Genomic DNA, 22,192 nt, shown 5'->3' with positions numbered 1-22,192 from the left:
TGTGTCAGCACACAGAAGGGCAGTGGGGAGATTTTTGCTAGCTAAAAAGAGAACGACACAATTGGCCTAAGAGCTCCCACTGTGACAGAGCAGGGCTGTCCCCAGCCCAACAGCCGGGAATGGCACAAGAACTAAACAGAACCACAGCATTATCCAGGTTGGAAAAGCCCTTCCAGACCATCAAGTCCAACCTGTGACCGATCCTCACCTTGTCACCAGCCCAGAGCACTGAGTGCCACATCCAGGTGTTCCTTGGACACCTCCAGGGATGGGGACTCCACCACCTCCCTGGGCAGCTCCTTCCAGTGCCTGACAGCACTTTCTATGAGGAAATTCTTCCTGATGTCCAACCTGAACTTGCCCTGGCACAGCTTGAGGCTGTTTCCTCTCATCCCTGTCCCTGTTCCCTGGGAGCAGAGCCTGACACACCCCCTCGATGCCCCCTCCTGTCAGGGAGTTGTGCAGAGCCAGAAGATTACCCCTAGAGCCTCCTTTTCTCCAGCCTGAGCCCCCTCAGCTCCTTGTGCTCCAGACCCTTCCCCAGCTCCATTGCCTCCTCCAGACATGCTCCAGACCCTCAATATCCTCCTGGCCATGAGGGACCCAGAGCTGGACACAGCACTCAAGAGGCCTCAGCAGTGGAAATTCGAAAACCAAGCAAAGCACCACTCCAGCTCTTCACCTCCAAGACCACATTCAGGAACATCCCCAGCTCCTAAGGAAACATGGCCAGGAACACCTGAGATCCTCTGCCACGGGGACAGCCACAGGGATTTCCTTGCTCAGAGGAATCACAACCACACTCCCATGTGTCAGGTTGGCTTTATTCTAGCGTCACTTGTGCATTCCTAATCGTGACGGGAGATTTGGGAACTCAGGTACATGAGACAAACGAGAAGATTTTCTTTCCAAAGAAAACAGGAATAAAAATAAAGACAAATCTACACCAGGCCCAACAGCAGCCCCTGAAGGACACAGCGACCTGGGGACAGCGAGGAGGAGCCAAGGACAGAGCACAGGTATTGGCCTTTTGTCTGGAAAGCTGGAGGTGGGGAGAGGTGAACGCCCAAACCCAGCTGGATGGTGACAGGGACAGCACCCAGTGCCAGAGAAGGGAGATCAGAGCGTTCCCGCAGCTGCCCACGCGCTCTCTCCTGTGGCCAGGGGAATGCTGGAAGCTTCCAAGGCCTCGCTGGGCTCCGCTCTGCTCACCCACATGCTCTGGGTGTGCATAGACATGGATACAGCCACGTGCACCATGCCGTGCGGATCCCACTTCCACTGGAGGCCCACACCCCCCTCTGGCATCCCCGCTTCCCATGGCATTCCCAGGGAGCAGCCCCCACTGTGGGGCCAGGCACGCACACAGCCACGCGCACACCCGAGGCTCCGTGGATCACTGAACCCTGATGGAGTGGCAGGAAGAGCCTCCCCCTGACCCTTCTTCCCAAACAGCACATATTTAAAAACCAAAAACCCTACTGGAGAGTCCTGGAAGCAATTTGGAGTGTGAAATCCTCAAGGCTGCTGACAGGAGAGACCAAGGTGGAGCCAGGTCACGGAGACCTCTGGAAGGAGAGGTGGCTATGGAGCTGGGAAGGAGGCAGGTGTTCCATGTGGTGGGCTGTGAGGCGTCCAGGCTGGATCCGGATCCCACAGGGAGAGTCCCGGCGCAGTGCCAGCCCCTGGGTACAGCACCAGTTCCGAGGGAGAGCGGCTGGAGCGCGGCTCCCCACGGCTGGGGCGGGAGCCGGGTCAGTCCAGCCCCAGGTCTGAGTCGGAGGAGGAGCGCTCGTCGGCGATGTGGCGAATGGCATTCTCCATGGGCGCCAGGTTGCCACTCGGAGTGACACCCATGGGCTGGATCACCTTCTCCCTGCAGCCAGGAGAGGGGGAAGGTAAGGCAGAGCTGCAGCAGAGCATGGGAACAGACCAGGAATACTGCAGGAATGTGGGGCTTGTGGAAATGACCTGAAATATGCCCAAACCCTTCTAAAGATCCCTTCTGAGAAGTAGGGACAGTCCCAGCCCTATAACTTCCAGCATAGCAAAGCAATGGCTTGGAAGCACAATCCTATTCCCTGGAATAGGCTCTTTTCTAGAGTCCTGTTCTGTGTGGCTCAGGATTCCCAGAGGAAAACTAGCACTGGTGTCCGTGTTCCTCTCCCTCCAACACATGATGGAGTTACTTCCCTCCTACTCTTGAAAGCCTGAACTCAGCTGGGGTTCTCTGGATGAGAGATGACTGGAGAAAGCAATCCAACAGGGAAAGTGGCTGGTGGCACTGGATGCCATCTGTCCCTGCTGTCTGTCCCCAGCATGCTACTTCCCCCTGAGCAGCATTGCCAGGACAGAGGCTGCTGTCCTTCCCAAGCACCTGGACAAAGCTGGCGAGCAGCAGGTGCTTGGGAACAGCGCAGGCACAGCGAGGAATTTCAGTGTCCCATCATGCCAAAGCTGGAGGGCCTGGCAGTGCTTCCCCTGCCCATCAAGGAGCCACATTGAGGGAAGAGTTTCCTCACATATCCCCTGCCACTCCCTCTCCTAGATCCCTTCAGGCCTTGGGAATGCAGCCAAAGGAAGGTTTGTGACAGATGTACCCCTGGACACACACCATGTCCCAGTACCTGGACAACTTGTCAAACATGTTGACCAATTTCATGGCTTCATGCTCTTTCTGCTCCTCCGTCATCCCTTCCATGGGGTTGGGCAGCTTCTCCTCCACACGTCCCGTCACAGGGTTGATGCTGCACAGAGAGCAGTGAGGCCAGGGCTCAGGGGAGGGGACAGCAGGTGACAAAGGGCTGTTTGGAAACCTGAGCTTTGTGAAGCAGAGGAATGGCACAGCAGGACTGGCTGTCACTGTTGCTCAGGTCCTGAGCCCCAAGTGCCATCACAGTGCTACAAGGGCTTCTGACCTCCATCCTTAAAAACACCACCCTTTTCTCTAACACCCACTCCTGCCAAAGCCACGGTGCTATTGGAAATGAGGTACACGACGGCAGGTGACATTTCCTCCCTCTCCTCAAGGCAGAAGACAAAAACTAACAGAGAAAATCCCAACAAACCCAGCCTGCAGGGACACTGAACAGGAAGCCAGTGAATGTGGGAAACACAGGTGGGAATGGACTTGGACCTCCCTCCCTTGAGATACCACCCACTGCAGAGGAGAGGAGAAAGAAAGGGGAAAAAAAAAGAGCAAAGGGAAAAAGAAAGAGAAGGAAGGGAAAAAGAGGAACCAAAAACCAGCTGGGTGTAGCAACACTGAGCTCTGGAGAGGGATAGGAGTAACAGGCACTTCCACCCCTGCTGCATGAGGAAGAGCTGAACAGGGAGATGGCAGGAGGTGCATGAAATAGGATAAAGCAGGAGCAGGAGGAAGGTGAGGGAAGAGATTCCGGAGGGAAAACAGATTTCTTTACTTGGGCTTTGCCTCTTTGTACTCCTCTGTGTCCGTGTCTTCATCCTCCGAGTACTCCCCCTCTTCCCGGCCGCCGGCCATGAGGCCCCGTGCCGCCAGCAGCCCCGCGGCATTCCCGTAGCCCGTGTACTTCACAAACCGGGACACTGCCGGAGAAGGGACAGAGACCACCCTGTGCTCCCCTCCTGCCTCCGGCCCTGTGTCCCCACCCGCCCCAGCAGCACTGCTGTGCCGTGTCTCCAGGCCATGGAGACATGGAGATGCTGACAGGGAGCAAGGCCCATGGGTGGGGTCTGAACATGGGCCAGGCTGTGTGCAGGGTGCAGGGGTGTCCTCCAGCACAGCTTGTCACTCACTGCTGGCTGAGACACCACCTGCTTCCCACAGAGCTCCTGGAGCTCTCCCTTTTCCCCACTCAGCATGGCTGTCCCAAGGCAAGGCAGAAGCCCTGCAGAGGGTCCCTGTGGAAGCCCCCTGGGACTCACCACTCTCCTTGCAGAGCACGAAGAGGAACTCGGCAGCGCAGTGCTTGACGTCGGTGTCAATGTGGGTCATGAGCCTCACCAGCTTGTTTCGCAGGGAATTCCCCACCTCCGGCCGGTTGCGCACATCCCGCAGCGGCGGCAGCACCTGCAGGGCCACAGCAAGGGTGACAGGTCGCTCTGGGTACCTAAGGCCTCAAGCACCCATGTCAGAAGCCAGAGGTGGCTGGAGGGTGGCCACAAGCAGGGCTTTGCTCGTCTGCCCTCCCATCAGGGCAGCACCCCTGAACACGGGGCTGAGCACAGCGTACCCTGGCCTTCAGGAACTTCCTGGTCTGCCGGTGGACTCGGGCGCTCTCCGTCAGCAGGTTCAGAACAGGGGTCAAGCTCTCCTTCAGCTTGTGGCCCTGCAGAAACATCCCCAAAAGCAGCAGCATGTCAATCACGCTGAGCTCAGCTCATCTGGCTCATGCTGGAGAACACGAGCACAGACCATCACGGAGATGAATGGACACAAAGCTTCCCAGCCTCTGCCACAGGCATTCAGTGCCCCCTTCCTCCCCAAACCCAAACTGTGCTGTGGCACAGGCAGTGCCAGAAATATTTGGGCAGGGCATACAGGGCAGAGAAGAGAGGTCATAAAATTTGGAGGCCCTTTGGAACAACTCCAGAGGCCGAAAACCATAGTCAGCTTGTAAACAGCACAAACTCCAAGCTGCCCACTGGATTACTGCTGATTTGTCCATCACCTGGTTAATTACCAGCTAATCATCCACTGTTCCACTGACCTCACTGTCTGCAGCCCTCAAAGCAATGGCAGTCACCTTCCCAGTCCAGGGATATTGGTTTAGTCCCACCAACCCCAACTTTGCCAAAAGCTGCCCCTCAAAGGGCAATGGTGGTGCCACCAGGCTCTTCCAGGTGAGGGAAAGGTGCCCTGGATCCGTGGGAAGGAGCAGCTGCACCACTCACCCTGTCCAGGCGCCGCTCCAGGAAGTCCAGGAGGATGCTGACGGCGTCCATGTTGACGCCCATGTACTCCAGCGAGCCCGGCCGCACTTTGGGAGTCAGGAGCACATCCAGACACTTCAGGGGCAGGTTGCCCAGCAGGTTGACCGTGTGGCTGCATGTGTGAAAGAGAAGTGAACATAGAGCTTTGCTGACAGAAGTTCTTCAACTCCACAGAAACGAAGGCCTGTCATTAACTTGAAGGAGTGTGAGGCCTTGCAATCCAAGTTTTCCTGGAGCATCTCATGCTCCTCATACCACTGAAGAGGAATAACTTTAAATGCTTTTTGGGCAGCTGACCTATGTGCTCAGAGTCCAAAGAGACTTCAGTGACAACTGAGAACCCACAGACCTTGACACAGAGCCAAGCAGGACCAATCTTGGTGGTCCAAGGTCTGTCTCTGGAGTCTTCTGTATCACTCCTCCTGATGGTCCATGCCAGCACTGCCTGGGATCTCCCTGACTATGTGTTCTTGGGGACAGGATGGTGTCCCCTGCTTCAAGCTGAAACCCCTGCACCAATAACGCCTGGCAACATGACACAGCCAATTTCTCAGTATGGCTTAAGGTTAATTAAGGCCACCTCATGGACTTTTCAATTAAAGCAGCACACATCTTCTTTGGCCAGTTGTCCACTGAGGTGGATGTCACCATCGGGACAGCCTGACACAGAACATGGAACACGATCTCAGGGGCCAGGAGGCCATGGCATTCCCACAGGGCATTCCAAGGGCAGGAAAGGCTGTTTCTGAGTTCCAGCAGCGTGAAGGATCCCCAGGCTAAACCCAAGAGCTGCTGGTCAGCAGTGTCCCTCCTAGTCGCTCAAGCTCAGGCAGGATGTGCCTGGGGGAGCAGGTGAAGCTCCAGGTGAAGCTCTTCCCAACACAGACCTGTGGAACTCCTCGGTGCGGTCCTCACCGTCAGCGGAGATCATGAGGCAGTGGCGCAGGAGGGCACCCAAGTGCCGGTACAAAGCAGCATCTTCCTGGCCCCAACATGGAGAAAGGAACACCTCGATCAGCAAAGGGGCTCCCACACCTCCCACAGCCTGCAGCCTACACCCCCCTCCAGCAGCCTCATCATGGACTGCAGGGCATTCCAGGGGAAGCAGACTCTCAATTCTGCTTTTGGGAATGCTCTAAAAGCACAGGCAAAGTAAGAGATAACACTGCACTGGACAGAGGCAGTGCCCTAAAGACACCTGAGTCCCTCCCCACCCTGAGGGTGCACAAGGACCAGTCTGGGATATGAGGAAATGCAAGGGAGGAGAAAACCTGTAAAGCCAGAGCACAGAGTGAATGCCACAGGCCCAAGGAGCTCACCTCGTCCACCTCCCTCTTGCTGGAATCAAAGGTGATGTTGAAGAGCACTTTGAGGATCTCCATGGCTCTCTCCGTCTCCTGCCGAGGCAAAGGTGGGAGAAGTCCCTCCTCGGTGGCAACTTCGTAGGGGTCCAACCACTTGACCCCGAGGGTCAGCTCCAGGGTGTCTGTCATGAGGCTGATGCCCCGGAGCTCCTGGGCGAGCTGCTGCCGGATGTCCACCCTGAGGGCCGTCAGCAGGAACAGCAGGCGCAGGTCGAAGAACTTGATGTCGTGAGGAAGACTCCGCTCGTTGTAGAGCTTGATGCGCCGGGCCAGCCCCACCACCAGCCGCCCCTCTGCCGTCAGCTCCTGCGCCATGACGCTGCTGAACACGATGTTGCACAGGCATTTCAGGGATTCCAGGATTACGTCCAAGTCTGGGACCTCCCGGATGAGCTCCTCCGAGTAATCAATGCCGGCGTGCCTGGAGAGGGTCTTCAGGCCTTCCTTGGTGGTGAAAGGGTCGAGGCAGTGCTTGTCCCGGGAGAGGATGCGGATGCTCTCCAGGCAAGTGACCTGGCAGGACGGCTGCAGCTCCCTCTCCAGGAACTTGATCAGCAGCTGGGCCATTTTCTGTGCAGTTAGAAACAAGAATGCCTTGGATACTTACACTTCCCAGTGCTCCCTCCACCCCTGGCATGCTCTGCCCTGGACAACAGCAATGTCAGCTGGGCCTGCTCAGGGATGCACTTGGCTGCACTCAGGAAGTGCCTGGCTCTGGCATTGATCCTGGACGAGTGTGGGCAAGAACAACCAGGAAAAAATGTCTTGCAGAGGGTACTGGGTGTAAAGGGAGAGCACAAACAGGTCACTGTTGTAGCTCTGCCCTGGTGAGGATGGTTCAGGCTGACAGGGTTGATCTGACCACTGCACAAGAGAGGGCCACAGGACCCAAGGAGGCGAGGAGAGCATGTGATGCCTTGGGAAAAGAGGTGAAGAGACCTCAGGAGATTCAAATAAGCAGCATCTCCTTAACTTCAGCACTGTCTGGAGACCTACTGGCCCAGATCCTCCGTGGGTACAGACTGGCAGAGCCCCAGTAACACAATTCATGGGAGCTGCACAGCTCATGGGAAACGTTGAGTCACAGAGCAGCACAAGAGCACAAGCAAGGCCACACAGACACTGGCAGCTCAGGCTGAACCATGTGTGGCAACACTTCATGTCACACCAGTAACCCACACGCAAAGCTGGGGCAGGACCACCAGGCCACCAGACCTCAAACAAAACACAGCTAAGAGCACGGATCTTTCCGTGATGTTACAAGAGTGAAAGAACCCAAAAATGAGGTTTGTAACTTGCTTCACATAGCCCCATTGGTTACACTTTGAAGTAATCACAGAATCATTAAGGTTGGAATCATTAATCATAATCCTTAGTCATTAATCATAATCATACAGGTTGGAAAAGACCTCCAAGACCATCGAGTCCAACCTGTGACCAACCAGCACCTTCACAACCACACAGAGCACTCAGTGCCACGTTCAGTTATTCCTTGAATACCTCCAGATATAGATGGTGACTACATCACCTCCCTGGGCAGCCCCTTCCAATGCCTGACCACCCTTTTCATAAAGAAATTCCTCTTAATGTCCAACCTGACCCTCCCCTGGCAAAATGAAACTACTGAGGGAAGGAATGAAGGAAAACTGAACTTCAGTCCTTAATGTGAGGCTCATGGTGTGCCCCACACTCACACTGTGGGGAAGTGAGGAAGTACAGCTGTTCCTCTTCTCCTTCCTCACAGAGAGACAGTTTCAGATCCAGTCACAGCGACCAAAGTCTTGTGCTGGCTCAGGGGAAAGAGATCTTGGGGTGTGTGCCTGAAGCTGAACCATCTGAAAACCCAAACATCAAGAACTGGTGGTGATGCTCAATTTGTATTTCATTGCATACACCTCAAAAGTGGGACTCTGCCTGGAGCCACATCCTGTGTGACTGCTCCAGCTCAAAGAGAGGGTCAGCACAAAGCAAAGAGCTCGGATCTCATCAGATCCAGCCCCACATTTCAGGCTGTACTTGGAACACTCCTTGTGGCAGCAGCTGGCCCTGGCACAGCCAAAGGAGGTCCTGCTCTCCAGCCGGGTCGCCTGGCCTGCACTTGCTGTGCTAACACAAGCATTGGCACCATCCACCAGTGAACTGACCACAAAACTGAGCCAGCTGGAAAATAATCCAGGGGAAACAGTCATCCTTACAGCAGAACAGCCAGGCTGAGGCCTGCCCTGGCATGAAGAGCTGCAGGAGTCAGAATGTGCAGGCAGAGCATTCCTTCCCTCCAAGTGCCAGATTACACCAGCTTAAAGGATCTGCTAATACACAGCTCCAGGCAAATCCTGCTACTGGCTCCCAGAGGAGCCTCTCACCCTCCCCTGGAGCCAGGACTGCTGTGATCCCTGCCCACAAGCACCAGAGATCATCACAGAGGCATCACACCCATGGCTGGGAATGGATCACGGAACTCCTGCTAATGCCGGATGGATGCTGACCTTTATCCAAAGATACCAATTACTGATGGAAAAAACAGAGCCAGACACTCCAAGAACACCATGCCCTAACCAAGTGAATGGAAAACTCATTTCTTCTTCCGTGGGAGCTGCTTGCCAAGCCCAGCTGGACTTGAGTACAGAGCACCAGACTTACACACAGACCAGAGAAGGAAAGCAAGGAGCGTGTGCCTACCTTTCTCTCTTCCCTCTCCTCGTCCTCAAAGATGAAGCACTGAGATTTCTGTTGGAAAAACAAAACAAATCAGAACAAGAAATAGGTTAAAGCTCCACGGGACCAGGGCAGAGCCATTCAGTGGGAAAGTAGCAGGTCCAAAACACGCTGCCAACAGCAAACACACCATCTCCTGACAGTCCCCACATCCCGTTTTGGGCATCACCCCTGGATCCACAGCACCAGTGGAATGCCACAGGCCAGCTGACAGATGGATTTAGTTTAAATACTGCAGCAGCACAGTGGGTATTCATCCCAATCCCAATATCCCATAAGAGCCAGCAATTCCCCTGCTCAGCGACACCACTGAACTGTGCCTACATGTCTTCCCTTGACATTTATTGTTCCTTCTCCTGGCTGAAAGAAGTCCTGTCTCCCTGGTTCATGGAAATGGATCCTCGTGGTAATCCAGGTCATTCTTTAAACACAAAGGACTTGATCTCCACACTCCATCCTATGCCCTTCCTAACAAACACTCCTGATCTCCATTCATGGGAAACATTTCTGTTTCTCTCACTATTTTGGTTATTCTTCACTGACAGTCTCCTTCCTGGCCAAACCTGTTCCCATGGAACTGGAGAGCTCAGGAGATCACAGGTGCCTGGGGAGAAGCAGCACTTCCCAGTGAGTGAGGCAATCATTATTCACATCAAGAGAGCATTTGATCCCAGCTTGGAAAACAAAAACATTTAAAATCCATAAAACACTGATTACTTGTGTGCAGTCACCAAGAGTGCAGGGACAGCATTGGTCTGTCCAGCCTAGAAGCAGTGATGGACATGGTGCCTGGAGCAGCCCCAGGTGTGGGAGCAGGACAGGTGAACTCTGGCCAGGCTGTGTGTGAGCTCCACGAGCTGATCCATCCAAAGGCTCCTGAACTATGCTACCAGGAACTGACGGCTCAATCCCAGCACCGCTGTGCTCCACAGGCAGGCTGCTTGTTCTTCCCTCAGCATGTCCTCTCTGCAGGCTATAATCCCTTTTGGGGGTATTTTGGCCACACCTGGGGTTTTGCTTTAGCTGTAGTTTATTCCCAGCAACCAAAAATTGCGTGCATGACAGTGAGTTAAAATAAATCCAAAGGAAAAGGATACAGAACTGTCAGTCTTGCAGCAGAAGTGGTGCCAGGCCATACCGGGTTTATCTGCAGTCTCATAATCCTCTTTGACTGCTCCATTTCCTCCAGAGGGGCCAGCAAACTCCCTGGTTCCAGTTCCCTAGGCCTGATACCCTGGGAAGGACCCAGCTGGGGGAATGCAACATGAAGTATCACGGTTTGGGGGCACAGCGACACTGCAGCCTGAGGACTCTGATGCTGCACCTGCTGCTGGTGCACTTAATCCTCTCAGTGCTGTCCTTAGCAGACACCTGCTCCTTCTTGCCCAATATTTCTCCTTTCCAAATCCGACTGTGAGGAATAGTTCCACACAGTCTCTCTCTCACACACTCTTGCAAAATATTCCTCAGGTTTTCCCTGGTGGCTTCCACCTACTCCAGCCTGGTGCAGAGTGAGTCAGAGCAATCCACAGGGCCAGCCCCTCCCAGGGGAAACCTCCGAAGGAAATTTCCCTGACAACCAGAGTCTGTTTCAAACAGGATTTCACAGAACCATGGAATATCCTGAGCTGGAAGGAACATACAGGATCATCCAGTCCAGCTCCTGGCCCTGCACAGACACCCCAACAATCCCAGGCACAACAATCTGTGCCCGAGAGCACTGTGTCCAAATCCTCCTGAACCTCCAGCAGCCTTGGAGCCATGACCATTCACTGGGGTACTGTTCCAGTGCCCCACCACCTTCTGGGGGAAGAACCTTTTCCTAATATCCAACCTAAACCTCTCCAGCTATTTCCTTGGGTCCTGTCACTGGTCACAGAGAGCAGAGGTTGGAGCTGCCCCTCTGCTGCTCCTTGGGAGTAAGCTGTAAATAGCTGAGGTGTCCCCTCAATTTCCTTCTCCAAGCAGAGATTTACCCCCATGGATAATCTTTTCCTACTTTAAGGCTAGAAATGCTGCCATCCCTGCTTCCAAATCATTGCGATTTGATATTCTATATTCGTTATTTCCTGCCTTCAGAGCTGTGCCTGTGTGAGATCCCAGCAGTCACCCTAATCATCTTTGACTTGCAAATCCCAACGTCGTTTCACCTGCAGCTCCTCCCTGGACTCTCTTAGCACCTCCAAAATTGCCTTAACATAAAAGCTCCTCCTACTTGGTCCTCACACCAACTCTTATTTCCCTGCCAGGTTTAACTTGGGATCTGGATAATAATTTTTTTTAGGAGGCCCTGAATTGTGGAAGGAGTTGATGCTCACTCACCTCTTGGTTGTAGACCTGGAGCACCTTGAGAACCTTGTCCTGCTCCCCGCTTTCCAGTGTGGATACCACAGCCTGGAGCTCCATTATCCCAACAGCTCTGCTACGGCGCAACCCGGAGGAACGGGAGCAAGGGGACTTCCAGGGTGATGGAAAAGCACCTCGGCACTCAGATCTCTGAGAGGGAAGAGAGAAGGGGGTGGGAAGAGTAAGGAGGGAAAAAACGCAAGACAAAAAAATCCCGAGTGATATTGCTCACGCTGCTGCATCCATTAAAGTGGAGCAGATGGATAACCCGAGCAAAGCCAGCAGACAGCTTCCTCTCTCTCCCACTAATCCTCTTCTTCCTCGCTTTGCTTTTCAATGTTTAATATATGCCCTCCTAGGAAAGCACTCAGGGAAAACCTTCCCCCCACCAGCTGAGGATTAACGCGGAGCAGATAACAGCAGCTCCCTGAAATAGCTCCCTGCCTCCTCCTCCTCCACCCTGCCTGCCCTGATTTCTGCTGCCGCACAGAGGGGAAAATAACAAATAAAGCCAGAAACATTCCCGTGGAGTGACAAGGGATGGAGCGGAGAGGAAGCCAGGCGGGAGAGCATCCTCCGGCTCCAGCTGGAGCTACCTTCGCAGGTGGTGGGAAGCAGACGAGGAAGGTTTGGTAGCGGGTTGGATTATGGCCGATCGCTGCAGGCGCAGCCAAAAGGCGCGTCCGGAGCCGGCCGCCCCCCGGGAGAGGATGTCCCTGCCGACAATGCCAGCGAGCAGATGCGCAGCACCGCGGGATTATTTTGGACACGGCGCCGGTTTAGCGGCTCACGGAGCCACGCGAGCCCACGGTGCTGGGACGTGACTCCCGGCGGGGGAAAATCCAGCAGATTTGGGCTCGGACACGTGTCCGGCTTCCGTGTTCCCATGAGGATGAGGCTGAGCTCGTCACATCAACCTCAACAAACAGGGACCCCGTGCTCAGAGCCCCCGGGGTTGGGGATCGCACGGGTTGTCTCCTCCTGCCCACGCAGCCCCAAAGGGGCTCTTTGGGGGGATCAAAAGGGGCAGATCCTGCATTTTGGAAGGCGGAAAGCTGCGGGGACAGGAGGCTGGGCTGGCCCGGGGCAGAGACACAGCATCCCCACGCCCAGGGGCCGGGATGGAGGGGATCCACTCTGCTTTTGGAGGGATGGCATGAGCCAATGGATCACTGGGCATACTCCCCTTTTCCATACCCCTGCTGGCTCCTCGCACTGCCACCTCCTTCACCCACCATTTGGGCACATTCCAAACCCCTTATTTTGTCCTCAAAACCCTATTTATGTCCCTAAAGCCCTACTTTTTCCCCCAAACCTCTATTTTTGTCCCAAGCCCCTATTTTTTCCCCCAAAACCCCTCTTCCCCCCGCAAATACCTCATTTTCTCCCCCAAACATTTTTTTGTCCCCAGACCCCTATTCTTGTCGCCAAACCCCCATATTTGTCCCTAATCCCCCCTTTTTCTTGTCCCCAAGCCCCTATTTTTGTCCCCAAGCCCCTGTTTCTTCCCCAGCCCCCTGTTGTGCCCCTGTGCCCGGGCAGGGCACTGGCCGTACCTGCGGCCCGGGATTCCTCGGGGGGAAGCTCCAGCCCTTCCGCCCCGGCCCGGGCGAGCGGCCCGAGGGTCCCGGTGCCGGGGGGAAGGAGGAGGAGGAGAAAGAGGAAGAACGGGCGGACATTTCGTGTCGGCTCCGCCCTGCGGGGCGGGACGGGCCAGGGCGGCCATGGCGGAGCGTGGCCGAGGTGAGGGGATAGCGGGAGCGGCAGGCACAGCTTTGGGTGGCAGCAGGAGGGGGTCAGGGGGAAGGGGAGCCCCCGATCCCACTGAACACCATGGGGCCTCCTGCAGTGCCCCGATTTCCCCTCTGGAGCCCCGGAATCGCGCCCCTCCCCGTAATCCCTAATTGCCTCCCTGAGCCCCTTTTAGGATCCTCGGCTGCCCTCCCCCCGGATCCCTAATTGCCCCCCCAAAGCCTTAATTGTCCCCTTGAACCCCTAAGTGCCCCCCATAAACCCTGAGTACCCCTTTGAGCCCCTAACTGCCCCCATAACCCCTAATTGCCCCGGAACGCCGAATCCCCCCGAACCCCCAGCTGCCCCCCAGTGGGGTCAATGCCGAGAGACCCCAACACGAGGGGCAAAGGGCCCCGGACTTGCCGGGTTTCACCCAAATCTCGTCCCTGCATGTCGCTGGGCACGGAGCCCCCGTGCTGCTATGCTGGGCCGAGGTGGCAGTTCGGGGTGCACGTCAGGGTTCTTGCCGTGGCCTCTTTGGGGAAAGGCTGGGGTGTTCTGGTTACATTTTCGGAGGATTCCACGGCGCCAACCGTGCGAGGAGGGGCTGTGATGGGAACACAACTGTGCTATGGCAGGGCAGGGACAGTGTGTGCTCCTCGTTCTTCTCCCCAGGGCAGAGTCCGAGTGCCATGGAGGACCTGCTAGATGTGGAGAACAAGCGGATGGCCGACAGCCTGGCCAGCAAGGTCACCAGGCTGAAGTCGGTGAGTGCCGAGGTCACATTCAGGTGTTGGGGTGAAGGATGGGCTCTGGTTACCTGGGGGTACTGCAGGGGATTGCAGAACCACGGGATGGTTTGGGTTGGAAAGGACCTTAAATCTCATCCAGTCCCACCCCTTGCCTTGGGCAGGGACACCTTCCACTAGACCAGGGTGCTCCAAGTCCCCTCCAACCTGGCCTTGAGCACAGGGTGGTTGCTAAGCTCACCTCCTCAGGGAAAAATTCGCAATAAAAAGGCAGGTAGATTAATTTTGGAAAATACCTGTATTTCTATGCGAGTGTTCTTAAAGCTGGTTTGCTCCTACTAACATCAAATTAAGCTCTAAATTATTACTAAAAATGTAGTATAAACCATGAAAGGGGTCGATGACTCAGTGTGTGAAAGGGCAGATTGAATTCCTGCCATTGTGTCCCAGGGTTTAAACTCCCCTCTCTACCTGACAGATTCAGACAGTCAGGCTTTATGTTCAGAGCTGGAAAAGTTTACCTGCCTGACAGGGAATTTAGAATAATTTCCTTGTTCCTGTACCAGACAAGCTGTACCCTGTGTGTCTGTTGGAGCTGGGAAAGCAGCAGCTTGTTTTAATAACATTCATTTCAGATTTTAGAGGTTTTCTGGACATTAAAAGCTCATTAATGCCCATTTCCTGCCTTGCCTTGCAGCTGGCTTTGGATATCGACAAGGATGCTGAGGAACAGAACCGCTATCTGGATGGCATGGTAAGGACCTGGGACCATAGGGCTTTCTGTGCAAATCAGGGAATTGGGATGAAAGGCGGGATGGCAAAAGCCCTTAAGGGAGAAGCCCTGAATCAGCACCAGGATTGTTGGAGTGTCCTGTGTAGGGCCTGGAGTCGAACTGGATCATCCTTGTGAGTCCCTCCAATTCGGGATATTCCATGGTTCTGCACCGCCTCCAACGTGTCTTTGCCCCCAGGACTCGGATTTCCTGAGTGTGACGGGGCTGCTGACGGGCAGCGTGAAGCGCTTCTCCGGCATGGCGCGCTCCGGCCGGGACAACCGCCGGCTGCTCCTTGCCGTGTCCGTGGCACTTATCCTCATCTTCTTCATCCTCTACTACCTGGTGTCCCGGGCAGGGACCTGAGCCCGAGCTGGGAGGCTGTCCCAGGGCCCTGAGCTGGGCAGGTGGCACAGGACAGGCCCCCAACAACCACAGACCTGTCCACACTTTTTCCAGAGGAGCCTCCAGCCAGACCTCCACCTTCCAAGTGACTTTTCCTCCCTCCAGCTCCTCGTCGTTGGTGGGCCCAGACAGCTCTTCCCAAACAAGTTTGGCTCCAAAGGGATCTTCATGTGTAACATGATTTTGAGGTCAAGGCTCAGTCCGTGACCTCCTGCCTTGTCCACATCCCGTGGGCTGTTTCTAAAGGCCACTTCCACGTCACCTCCCTTGCTGAGACCAGGAACTGACAAATCCAGGGACTTGTGGATACTCCAAGGTTTAATAACCCAGCTGAGCTTTGCAAGCTATAGGATTTAGGATGCTGATTTATGGGATTTGGGAGTACCAATGTGTGACTTACATTCCATGTGGCTGCTCTCCATTTCCCTGGGACTTGCAGACCATATCCTTGGGCTGAAGGGAAACCTGTGCTGCTTTCAGGTGGAATTAGCAATAGATCTGGGCCTTGATCTGTCAGCTTGTGGCAGGGAAGAGCTGCAGAGGAGCAGGACTTTCATTAAATCCTGGCTTGGTTGTCTTTATCATACTTGTGGGCAAACTGGGCTGGAGCCTGTGGGAAAGGAGGGTCACAGTCCATAACCAGATGGATTTGCATGCATGTGAAACCTTCCAGAACCTTCCCACACGTGCAGATTAAGTTGCTAAATCAGGGTAAACCAGTAGTAGAAGGTCCAGTTAATTTTGGTTACTGTGGCACCCTGGTTTTAGAGTGCTTTGGGGAGATGTTGTGCCAATAAAGCAGAAGTTGAGGTGAGGCGGAATTCCTCCCACAGTGCTGTCGGGGGGGTAGGAATTGAGGGATTTGCTGATTTGTTTATGAATTTAGAAAGTACAAAAGGAGCCCCTGCCTTGCCTTGGGGGGTGTCTTTGATTATTTGTTTCTCTGTTCTGTAACAAACCAGGGCTCAGCCATTGCTCCTCTGATTTTTGACTCTCCAGCAAACCCTCTTCTTGGATGGCTGGATGTTCCCTTTGCCTTCTCCTTGTTCCCACTGGGAATTCCTTTGTCCTTGGACTAACTCAGGTCCACAGCTACGATGGCAATGTTGTCCTGTGTACCAAACTGCTCACAAAACACCCTGGCTGGGTTAGGTGCATTCATTTCCACATTTGGGGAAAAAAACCCACTGGGAAAGCAAGGAGAAAGGAGGCAGCAGGAACTTCCTCTGGCTCTTCCTGCTTCCCTGGTGCAACGTGGCAGCTCTGGACTCTTTCCCTTGGGAAGCCTGTGATTCCTGGAGCAGGTGACTGAATGAAAGGCCGCTGGAGCAGCCTGTTCCTCACCCTGGCAGGGTTTGTTTTGCCTTTTCTGCTGTAAATAAAGCTGATTTTAGACCTTTTTGCCCAAATGTCTGTTCCTTGCGTGAGGCCCCAGGTCGATCAGCTGGCTGTACCTGAGCCAGGGAGCACTTGCAGCCCCACAGCCCGATTCCAGCATCAGCCAGAGCCAGCCCAGGGCTGGAGCAGGACCCTCGGGTGGGGTGGGGGTCCCCACCCAGTGTCATGGGGAAATGAGGGTTGGCATGCACCGGGGCAGTGGGGACTCGCGGGGACACTGGGAGGCCTGGGGACAGGTGGACAGTGGTGAGAAGGGACACTGGGAGACACAGGGCCAGGTTGGCCCGGGGTTGGGGGTGCCACCGCCCACCCCGCGAGGGCTGGTGTCTCCACCCATGTCTCTGTCCTCAGGGAAGTCCTTGTCCCCGGGGCGCAGCAGGACACGATCCGCGGCGGCTCCGTCCGTGTCGCGGCCGCTCCAGGCCCCGGTAACCGGGCCCCGCCATGTCCGGCGTCGCTTTCCCATCGCCATGGCAACCGGGCGTCGCGCAAGAAGTGACGTACGCCGGAAGCGACGGCCAGGACGGAAGCGGCGGTGCGATGGCGGCGGTGACAGCAGGGAGCGGGGCCGGGAGCGGGGCCGGGGGCAGCCCCGAGACCACCGGCGGGACCACCGGGGGCGGCGGGTGGCGGCGTCCCCACGGGCCGCTCCAGCGCTACTATGGCCCATCCACTGCCGAGGCAGCCGAGGCGGCCCCGGACCCCACCGACATCAACGGGCCCCACTTCGACCCGGAGGTGTTCATGACCAAGGTGACCTTTGATCCCCCCCAGGAGAGCCCTCCCGCGGCACCCCAACCTTGGCGAGGGCTCCAGGGACCCCGATGGGCGCTGGGAGGGACCCCCGCGGGGCCACGTCACGAGGGCTCCCGGTGGATGCCGCCGATCCTGGCGGGGGATGTCCCCAGGGTCCCCAGAACCTTCGGACCCCCAGTGTCTCGAGGGGACCCCAGACAGGGGCTCTTCGGGCATCTCTGTTGGTATACTTCTATAGGGACGCTGGTTCCCTATGGGAATTGTACTGAGGTGCTCTGGAGCAGCTGGATATCGGGGAAGTTAGCACTCGGGAAGAAGCGGGGGCGGCGGGGCGTGTCCTGGGGGGCAGCTGGGGATCCCTGGAGGGCAGGGGAAGGCCCTTGGGGAGCTCTTCCATGTCCCTGGAGCAATCCAGAGGGGGCAGTTAGGGATCCTGGAGGGCAGCTGAGGCTCCCAGACTGGCTATGGAGGGCAGCTGAGGGTGCTCCAGGGGGTTACTGGAGGGGAGCAGGGGCAGATGCGGAGCTGTTGCCCCCCTAGGTGCGCAGTGAGTGTCCCCTGGGGCAGCTCCTGGCCCGCGAGGCCGCACTGGGGCGGGAGATCCGTGCCCTGGACAGTGACATGCAGACCCTGCTCTACGAGAACTACAACAAGTTCATCTCTGCCACCGGTGAGTAGATCCCTCGGGACCCTACTGATGACAGTGCTGCGAAATGTGGGTTTGGGGATGTTCACTCTTGGCAGCACTGGGAAGTTGCCCTGGGGAATGTGGTGTTTTACCCTGGAGACTAACAACAGCCACTGCAGTAAGCAGCCCTCTCTGGGGGGTTATGGTTGTGGTGCCTTAATCCCGGGCGGGCCAGGGGTGTCCCAGGCAGCCAAGGGACTTGGCATGTGGCTCCTGCCCCCCAGACACCATCCGGAAGATGAAGGTGGATTTCCGGCACATGGAGGCAGAGATGGATGACCTGGCAGCCAACATGGCAGCCATCAGTGCCTCGAGCGCTCGCGTCAGCGCCGCGCTGCAGGACCGGCACCGCCGCGGCGCCCAGCTGGCTGGTACAGAATGCATCCAGGGAGATTTGCTGGGATGGGGATAAATTTGGGGGGCTGGGGACAAGTTATCGGGGGGCAGAGGAGCAGATCTGGGGGGCGGGTGTCCCCCACATGGGGCAGATCCAGCTGCTGGTCCCACCTCCACGTCTCCTCCTGCTCCCTTTGTGTCTCCACCCCTCTGCTGTCCCAGCCCTGACCCCCTGTCCCCGCAGGGGTGCAGGCACTGCTGCGGAAGCTGCAGGCGCTGGTGGAGGTGCCGGGGCGGCTGCGGCGCTGGGCAGGGACGGAGCCTGCGCGGGCTCTGCGCTGTCACGCCCGCGCCCGTGCCGTGCTGCGCCACTACCGCCACCTGCCCTCCTTCCGCGCCATCGAGGACGAGAGCCACGCCATCATGGCCGACCTGGCCCAGCGCCTCCGCACACGCCTCCGGTGCGTTCACCCTGGAGCCTGCTGATGGCAGCTCTGGGAAATGGGGATTTGAGGGTGCTCACGCTGGAGCCTACTGGTGACTTCTATTGCTTATTCCCTGTTTCCTGCTCTGCCACTGTTAACCCCTGCCAGGGAGGAGACGCTGGACCCCAAGGAACTCACCGAGTGCGTGGAGATGCTGCTGCAGCTGGAGGAGCCACCTGAGGAGCTGAGTGAGGAGTTCCTGAGCCAGGCAGGCGCACGCCTCGAGGCTGAGCTGGCAGCGCTGGAGGCTGAGCTGCCTGCAGCTGATCCCTCAGGCACAGCCACCACGCCGCCGCCGCCCGCCTCCGACATCCTGGACTTCGTGGACCGTGGCAGCTCAGCCTTCGTGGGCACGCTGTGCCAGCTGGCCGGCTCGTACCGCACGCTCTTCGGCGGGGACACGGGGCGCCTGGAGCCCTTTGCCGCCGCGCTGGCCACCCGCTACTTCGCGCTGCTGGAGCGGCGGCTGGCGCTGGAGCGCGGCCTGGGCGACACGTCCCTGCTGGTGCGGGCGCTCGACCGCTTCCACCGCCGGCTGCGCGCGCTGCTCGAGCTGCTGCCCGCAGGCGCAGACGCTGCCGCTGCACTTGTGGCCCGGGCTGCCCGCGAGCGCGTTGACCGCTACCTGCGTGCCCTGCAGACCTTCTTCCTGGGCTGCCTGGGTGACGTGCGCCAGGCACTGGCAGCCCCTCGGCCCCCTGGCAAGGAGGGACCTGGCCTGCCTGACCTGCTGGCCACACTGGCTGCCTCCGTGCTGGGCCAGCTCAAGGCCGTGCTGGCCTACGTGCAGCTCTTCACTGCCAGGGACGTCGCCTTCGCCAGCCTGCCCTACTTCAAGGTGTGGCACCGCGGGGTGGGTGCTTTGGGTGGCACCAGTGTGACCTGGGGTGGCACTGTATGGGCTGAAGGGGCTGAGGGCAGTTTGGGGGTCCCTGGAGCAATCTGGGCCTGGCACAAGGCAGGGTGGGGGTCACACAGGGCAGTTTGAAGCCTGTACAGGGCAGTCTGGGAGGTTTTAGGGTGTGACCTTCCCCCCACCCCGTTTGTGGCACAGGGGGAGTTCTGTGTGACAGCAGTGCGCGAGGGACTGGTGGTGGCCTTTGTGCGCTGGCTGTGCCGCACTGCCCGTGGCTTCGCTGACGGCCCAGCTGAGCGGGGAGCTCCTGCTGCCCCCCCGGCCTTGCTGCTGCTCCTCTCCCGCCTCTGCCTGGACTATGAGAACTCCACGATCAGTTACATCCTCACCCTCACTGATGAGCAGTTCCCGCCCCAGGTGAGCCCCTAAATGGCCCTAAAGACACCCTGAGTGTCTCCGAGATATCCCCAGGGATGTTCTGTATGGCCCTAAGAGCCCCTGAAGCCCCAAGAGCCCCTGAAGCCCCAAGGACGTGTTAGAGGGGCAGTGGTTCTGGCACAGGCAGAGTGGCCCAGAGCATCCCACATTTCCCCAATGTCCCTGTGCCCCTAGGACATCAGATGTGGAGTCATGGGGGGCATCCCCACATGTCCCCATGCCCCTCACATCCCCAGGGGTGACAGTGCTGCAGGGGAGGTGGGGGGCTGTTCCTACCTGTTTGTGTCCCCCAGGACTCGGGACCGGCAGTGACGCCAGGGCCGGCGCTGTGTGCAGAGGCGCGGGCAGCGGCGCAGCGGCTGCTGGACCACTACGTGCAGGTGCAGGGCGCGGCCGTGGCGCAGATGCTGCGCAAGAGCGTCGAGACGCGGGACTGGCTGGGCACCGTTGAGCCCCGCAACGTGCGCGCTGTCATGAAGCGCGTGGTGGAGGACATCACCGCCATCGACGTTCAGGTCAGGCTGCCACTGGGGCTGTGGGGTTTGGACACCCCTGGAGAGGTCCAGGGGGTTTGCCCAAGATCCCAGTGTGGCCCTTTGGGAATCCCCGAAGGGTTTGGGTGGGTTGCAGGGGATTTGAGGGATGCTGGGTGGTTTGGGGGGTCCTTGGAGGAGGTTTTGCACGCTGAGGGTGTGGTGCCATGCACAGGTGGGGCAGCTCTTTGAGGAGGGGGTGAGACGGGCGCAGAGCAGCGATTCCAGCCGACGCGCCTTCTCAGTCTACAGCAGCTCGCGGGCGCCCGGCCGCTACGCCCCCAGCTACACCCCCAGGTCAGCCCTGGCACCCCTGGGTTCCCTGTGTCACTGCCTGAGCCACTCCGGTACCCCTGGGCTCCCTGTCACTCCAGTACTCACTTCATCTTCCCTGTCATCCTCTTCATGATCACAGACTGTCCCAATATCCTCCATCAGTCTTGATATCCCAGACTGTCATAATGATGATCTTTGTTTGTCCCAACCATCCCCATGTTCCTTACAAGAGCCCCAGAATCCCCTGGTGATCTCTATGCCCCTTCTATCCCTCAGTTATCTCATCTCTCCATGTTCTGGGACTATCCTCACATTGCTCTGCCTTTCTGTCCCCAACCATCCCTGCATCCTCTGATGGTCTCCATGACCCCTAACGGTCCCTGTGTCTCTGTCCCCACATCTCTGGCCCTATCAAGTCCCTGACTGTCCCTATGTCCCTGTCCTTAGTGCCCCCATGGACACCCACCTGCTCAGCAACATCCAGAAGCTTTTCTCTGAGCGCATCGACATCTTCAGCCCTGTTGAGTTCAACAAGGTGAGATCATGGGGATACTGCTATGTCCCTAAACATTCCCAGAGGCCCAAAACTGCCCATGTTCCCACTGCCACATGTCCCTCTTGTCAGGGGGTCCCTGGGAGCTGATGACCAGGACAAGGGTGTCCCCGGTGTCCCCTGTCCTAGGTATCAGGACTCTGGGGGGAGGGGAGGATCTGTGTGTAGTGACCAGGCCAAGGGGTGTCCATGTGCCACACATCCCTATGCTCAGGAGATCCCGGGGAGTGGCAGCCAGGACAAGGGACCCCACATCCTGTGTGGACACCATCCCTGTGCCCGCGTGCCACGTGACCCTGCTGTCCCCTCGCGCAGGTGTCGGTGCTGACAGGGATCATCAAGATCAGCCTGAAGACGCTGCTGGAGTGCGTACGGCTGCGCACGCTGGGGCGCTTCGGGCTGCAGCAGGTGCAGGTGGATGGGCACTACCTGCAGCTCTACCTGTGGCGCTTCGCCTCCGACGAGCGCGTGGTGCAGGGGCTGCTGGACGAGGTGGCCGCCAGCGCCGCCCACCGCTGCCTCGACCCTGTCCCCATGGAGCACAGCGTCGTCGAGCTCATCTGTGAGCGCGGGTAGGATGAGGGATGGGGACGTGCCACACCTGGGGCCTGTTACACCTCTGGGGATAGAGCTGGACCCTGTGAGTCCCCACATGTACATGGTGTCTTTCCCAACATGGCAAAACACAAGGACACCCCGTCCCCACACTGGATCACACCATGTTGTTCAAAGCCCCCTTCCCCATTGCCTCCCCGCCCCAGTGACACAGTATCATCCCCCCACCTTGGTGACATCCCCTTGTGCCTGGAGACAGCCCCTTTGTCACTAATAAATTATGTGTGAATCGAGCGTTGTGTCCCTGTCTGTGCCTGG

General features: G+C 57.4%; 3 protein-coding genes across 5 annotated transcripts; 2 read left to right on the top strand and 1 right to left on the bottom strand.

The window, feature by feature from the left end:
- Positions 1–808: 808 nt before the first annotated feature.
- Positions 809–13,041, bottom strand: RIC8A (RIC8 guanine nucleotide exchange factor A). Its single transcript, XM_085063580.1, has 11 exons — positions 12,896–13,041; positions 11,316–11,489; positions 8,958–9,005; positions 6,234–6,848; positions 5,802–5,896; positions 4,876–5,026; positions 4,215–4,310; positions 3,907–4,051; positions 3,423–3,567; positions 2,628–2,747; positions 809–1,876 (listed from the first exon to the last, which is right to left on the bottom strand). The coding sequence occupies exons 1-11, from the start codon at positions 13,016–13,018 to the stop codon at positions 1,756–1,758; spliced, it is 1,833 nt and encodes a 610-aa protein (XP_084919706.1). The 5' UTR covers positions 13,019–13,041; the 3' UTR covers positions 809–1,755.
- BET1L (Bet1 golgi vesicular membrane trafficking protein like) lies at positions 11,865–15,099 on the top strand. 3 transcript variants are annotated; one of them, XM_085063583.1, is made up of 4 exons: positions 11,865–11,946; positions 13,749–13,840; positions 14,520–14,576; positions 14,794–15,099. In XM_085063583.1, the coding sequence occupies exons 1-4, from the start codon at positions 11,880–11,882 to the stop codon at positions 14,959–14,961; spliced, it is 384 nt and encodes a 127-aa protein (XP_084919709.1). In that variant the 5' UTR covers positions 11,865–11,879; the 3' UTR covers positions 14,962–15,099. The 3 variants fall into 3 exon arrangements, with proteins under 3 accessions (XP_084919709.1, XP_084919707.1, XP_084919708.1); XM_085063581.1 differs by lacking the exon at positions 11,865–11,946 and adding an exon at positions 12,988–13,082; XM_085063582.1 differs by lacking the exon at positions 11,865–11,946 and adding an exon at positions 12,988–13,082 and having other exon boundaries at positions 14,702–14,830.
- A 1,804-nt stretch (positions 15,100–16,903) lies between these two features.
- Positions 16,904–22,167, top strand: VPS51 (VPS51 subunit of GARP complex). Its single transcript, XM_085063579.1, has 10 exons — positions 16,904–17,151; positions 17,695–17,824; positions 18,067–18,213; positions 18,423–18,639; positions 18,772–19,501; positions 19,718–19,936; positions 20,251–20,472; positions 20,666–20,787; positions 21,214–21,301; positions 21,635–22,167. Exons 1-10 carry the CDS (start codon positions 16,939–16,941, stop codon positions 21,893–21,895), a joined length of 2,349 nt encoding a protein of 782 aa, XP_084919705.1. The 5' UTR covers positions 16,904–16,938; the 3' UTR covers positions 21,896–22,167.
- Positions 22,168–22,192: the final 25 nt, after the last annotated feature.

This window comes from Lichenostomus cassidix, chromosome 5 (genome assembly GCF_008360975.1).
Source record: "Lichenostomus cassidix isolate B80296 chromosome 5, HeHo_3.0, whole genome shotgun sequence".
NCBI lineage: Eukaryota > Metazoa > Chordata > Aves > Passeriformes > Meliphagidae > Lichenostomus > Lichenostomus cassidix.
This window is presented reverse-complemented; position numbering and strand designations above follow the sequence as displayed.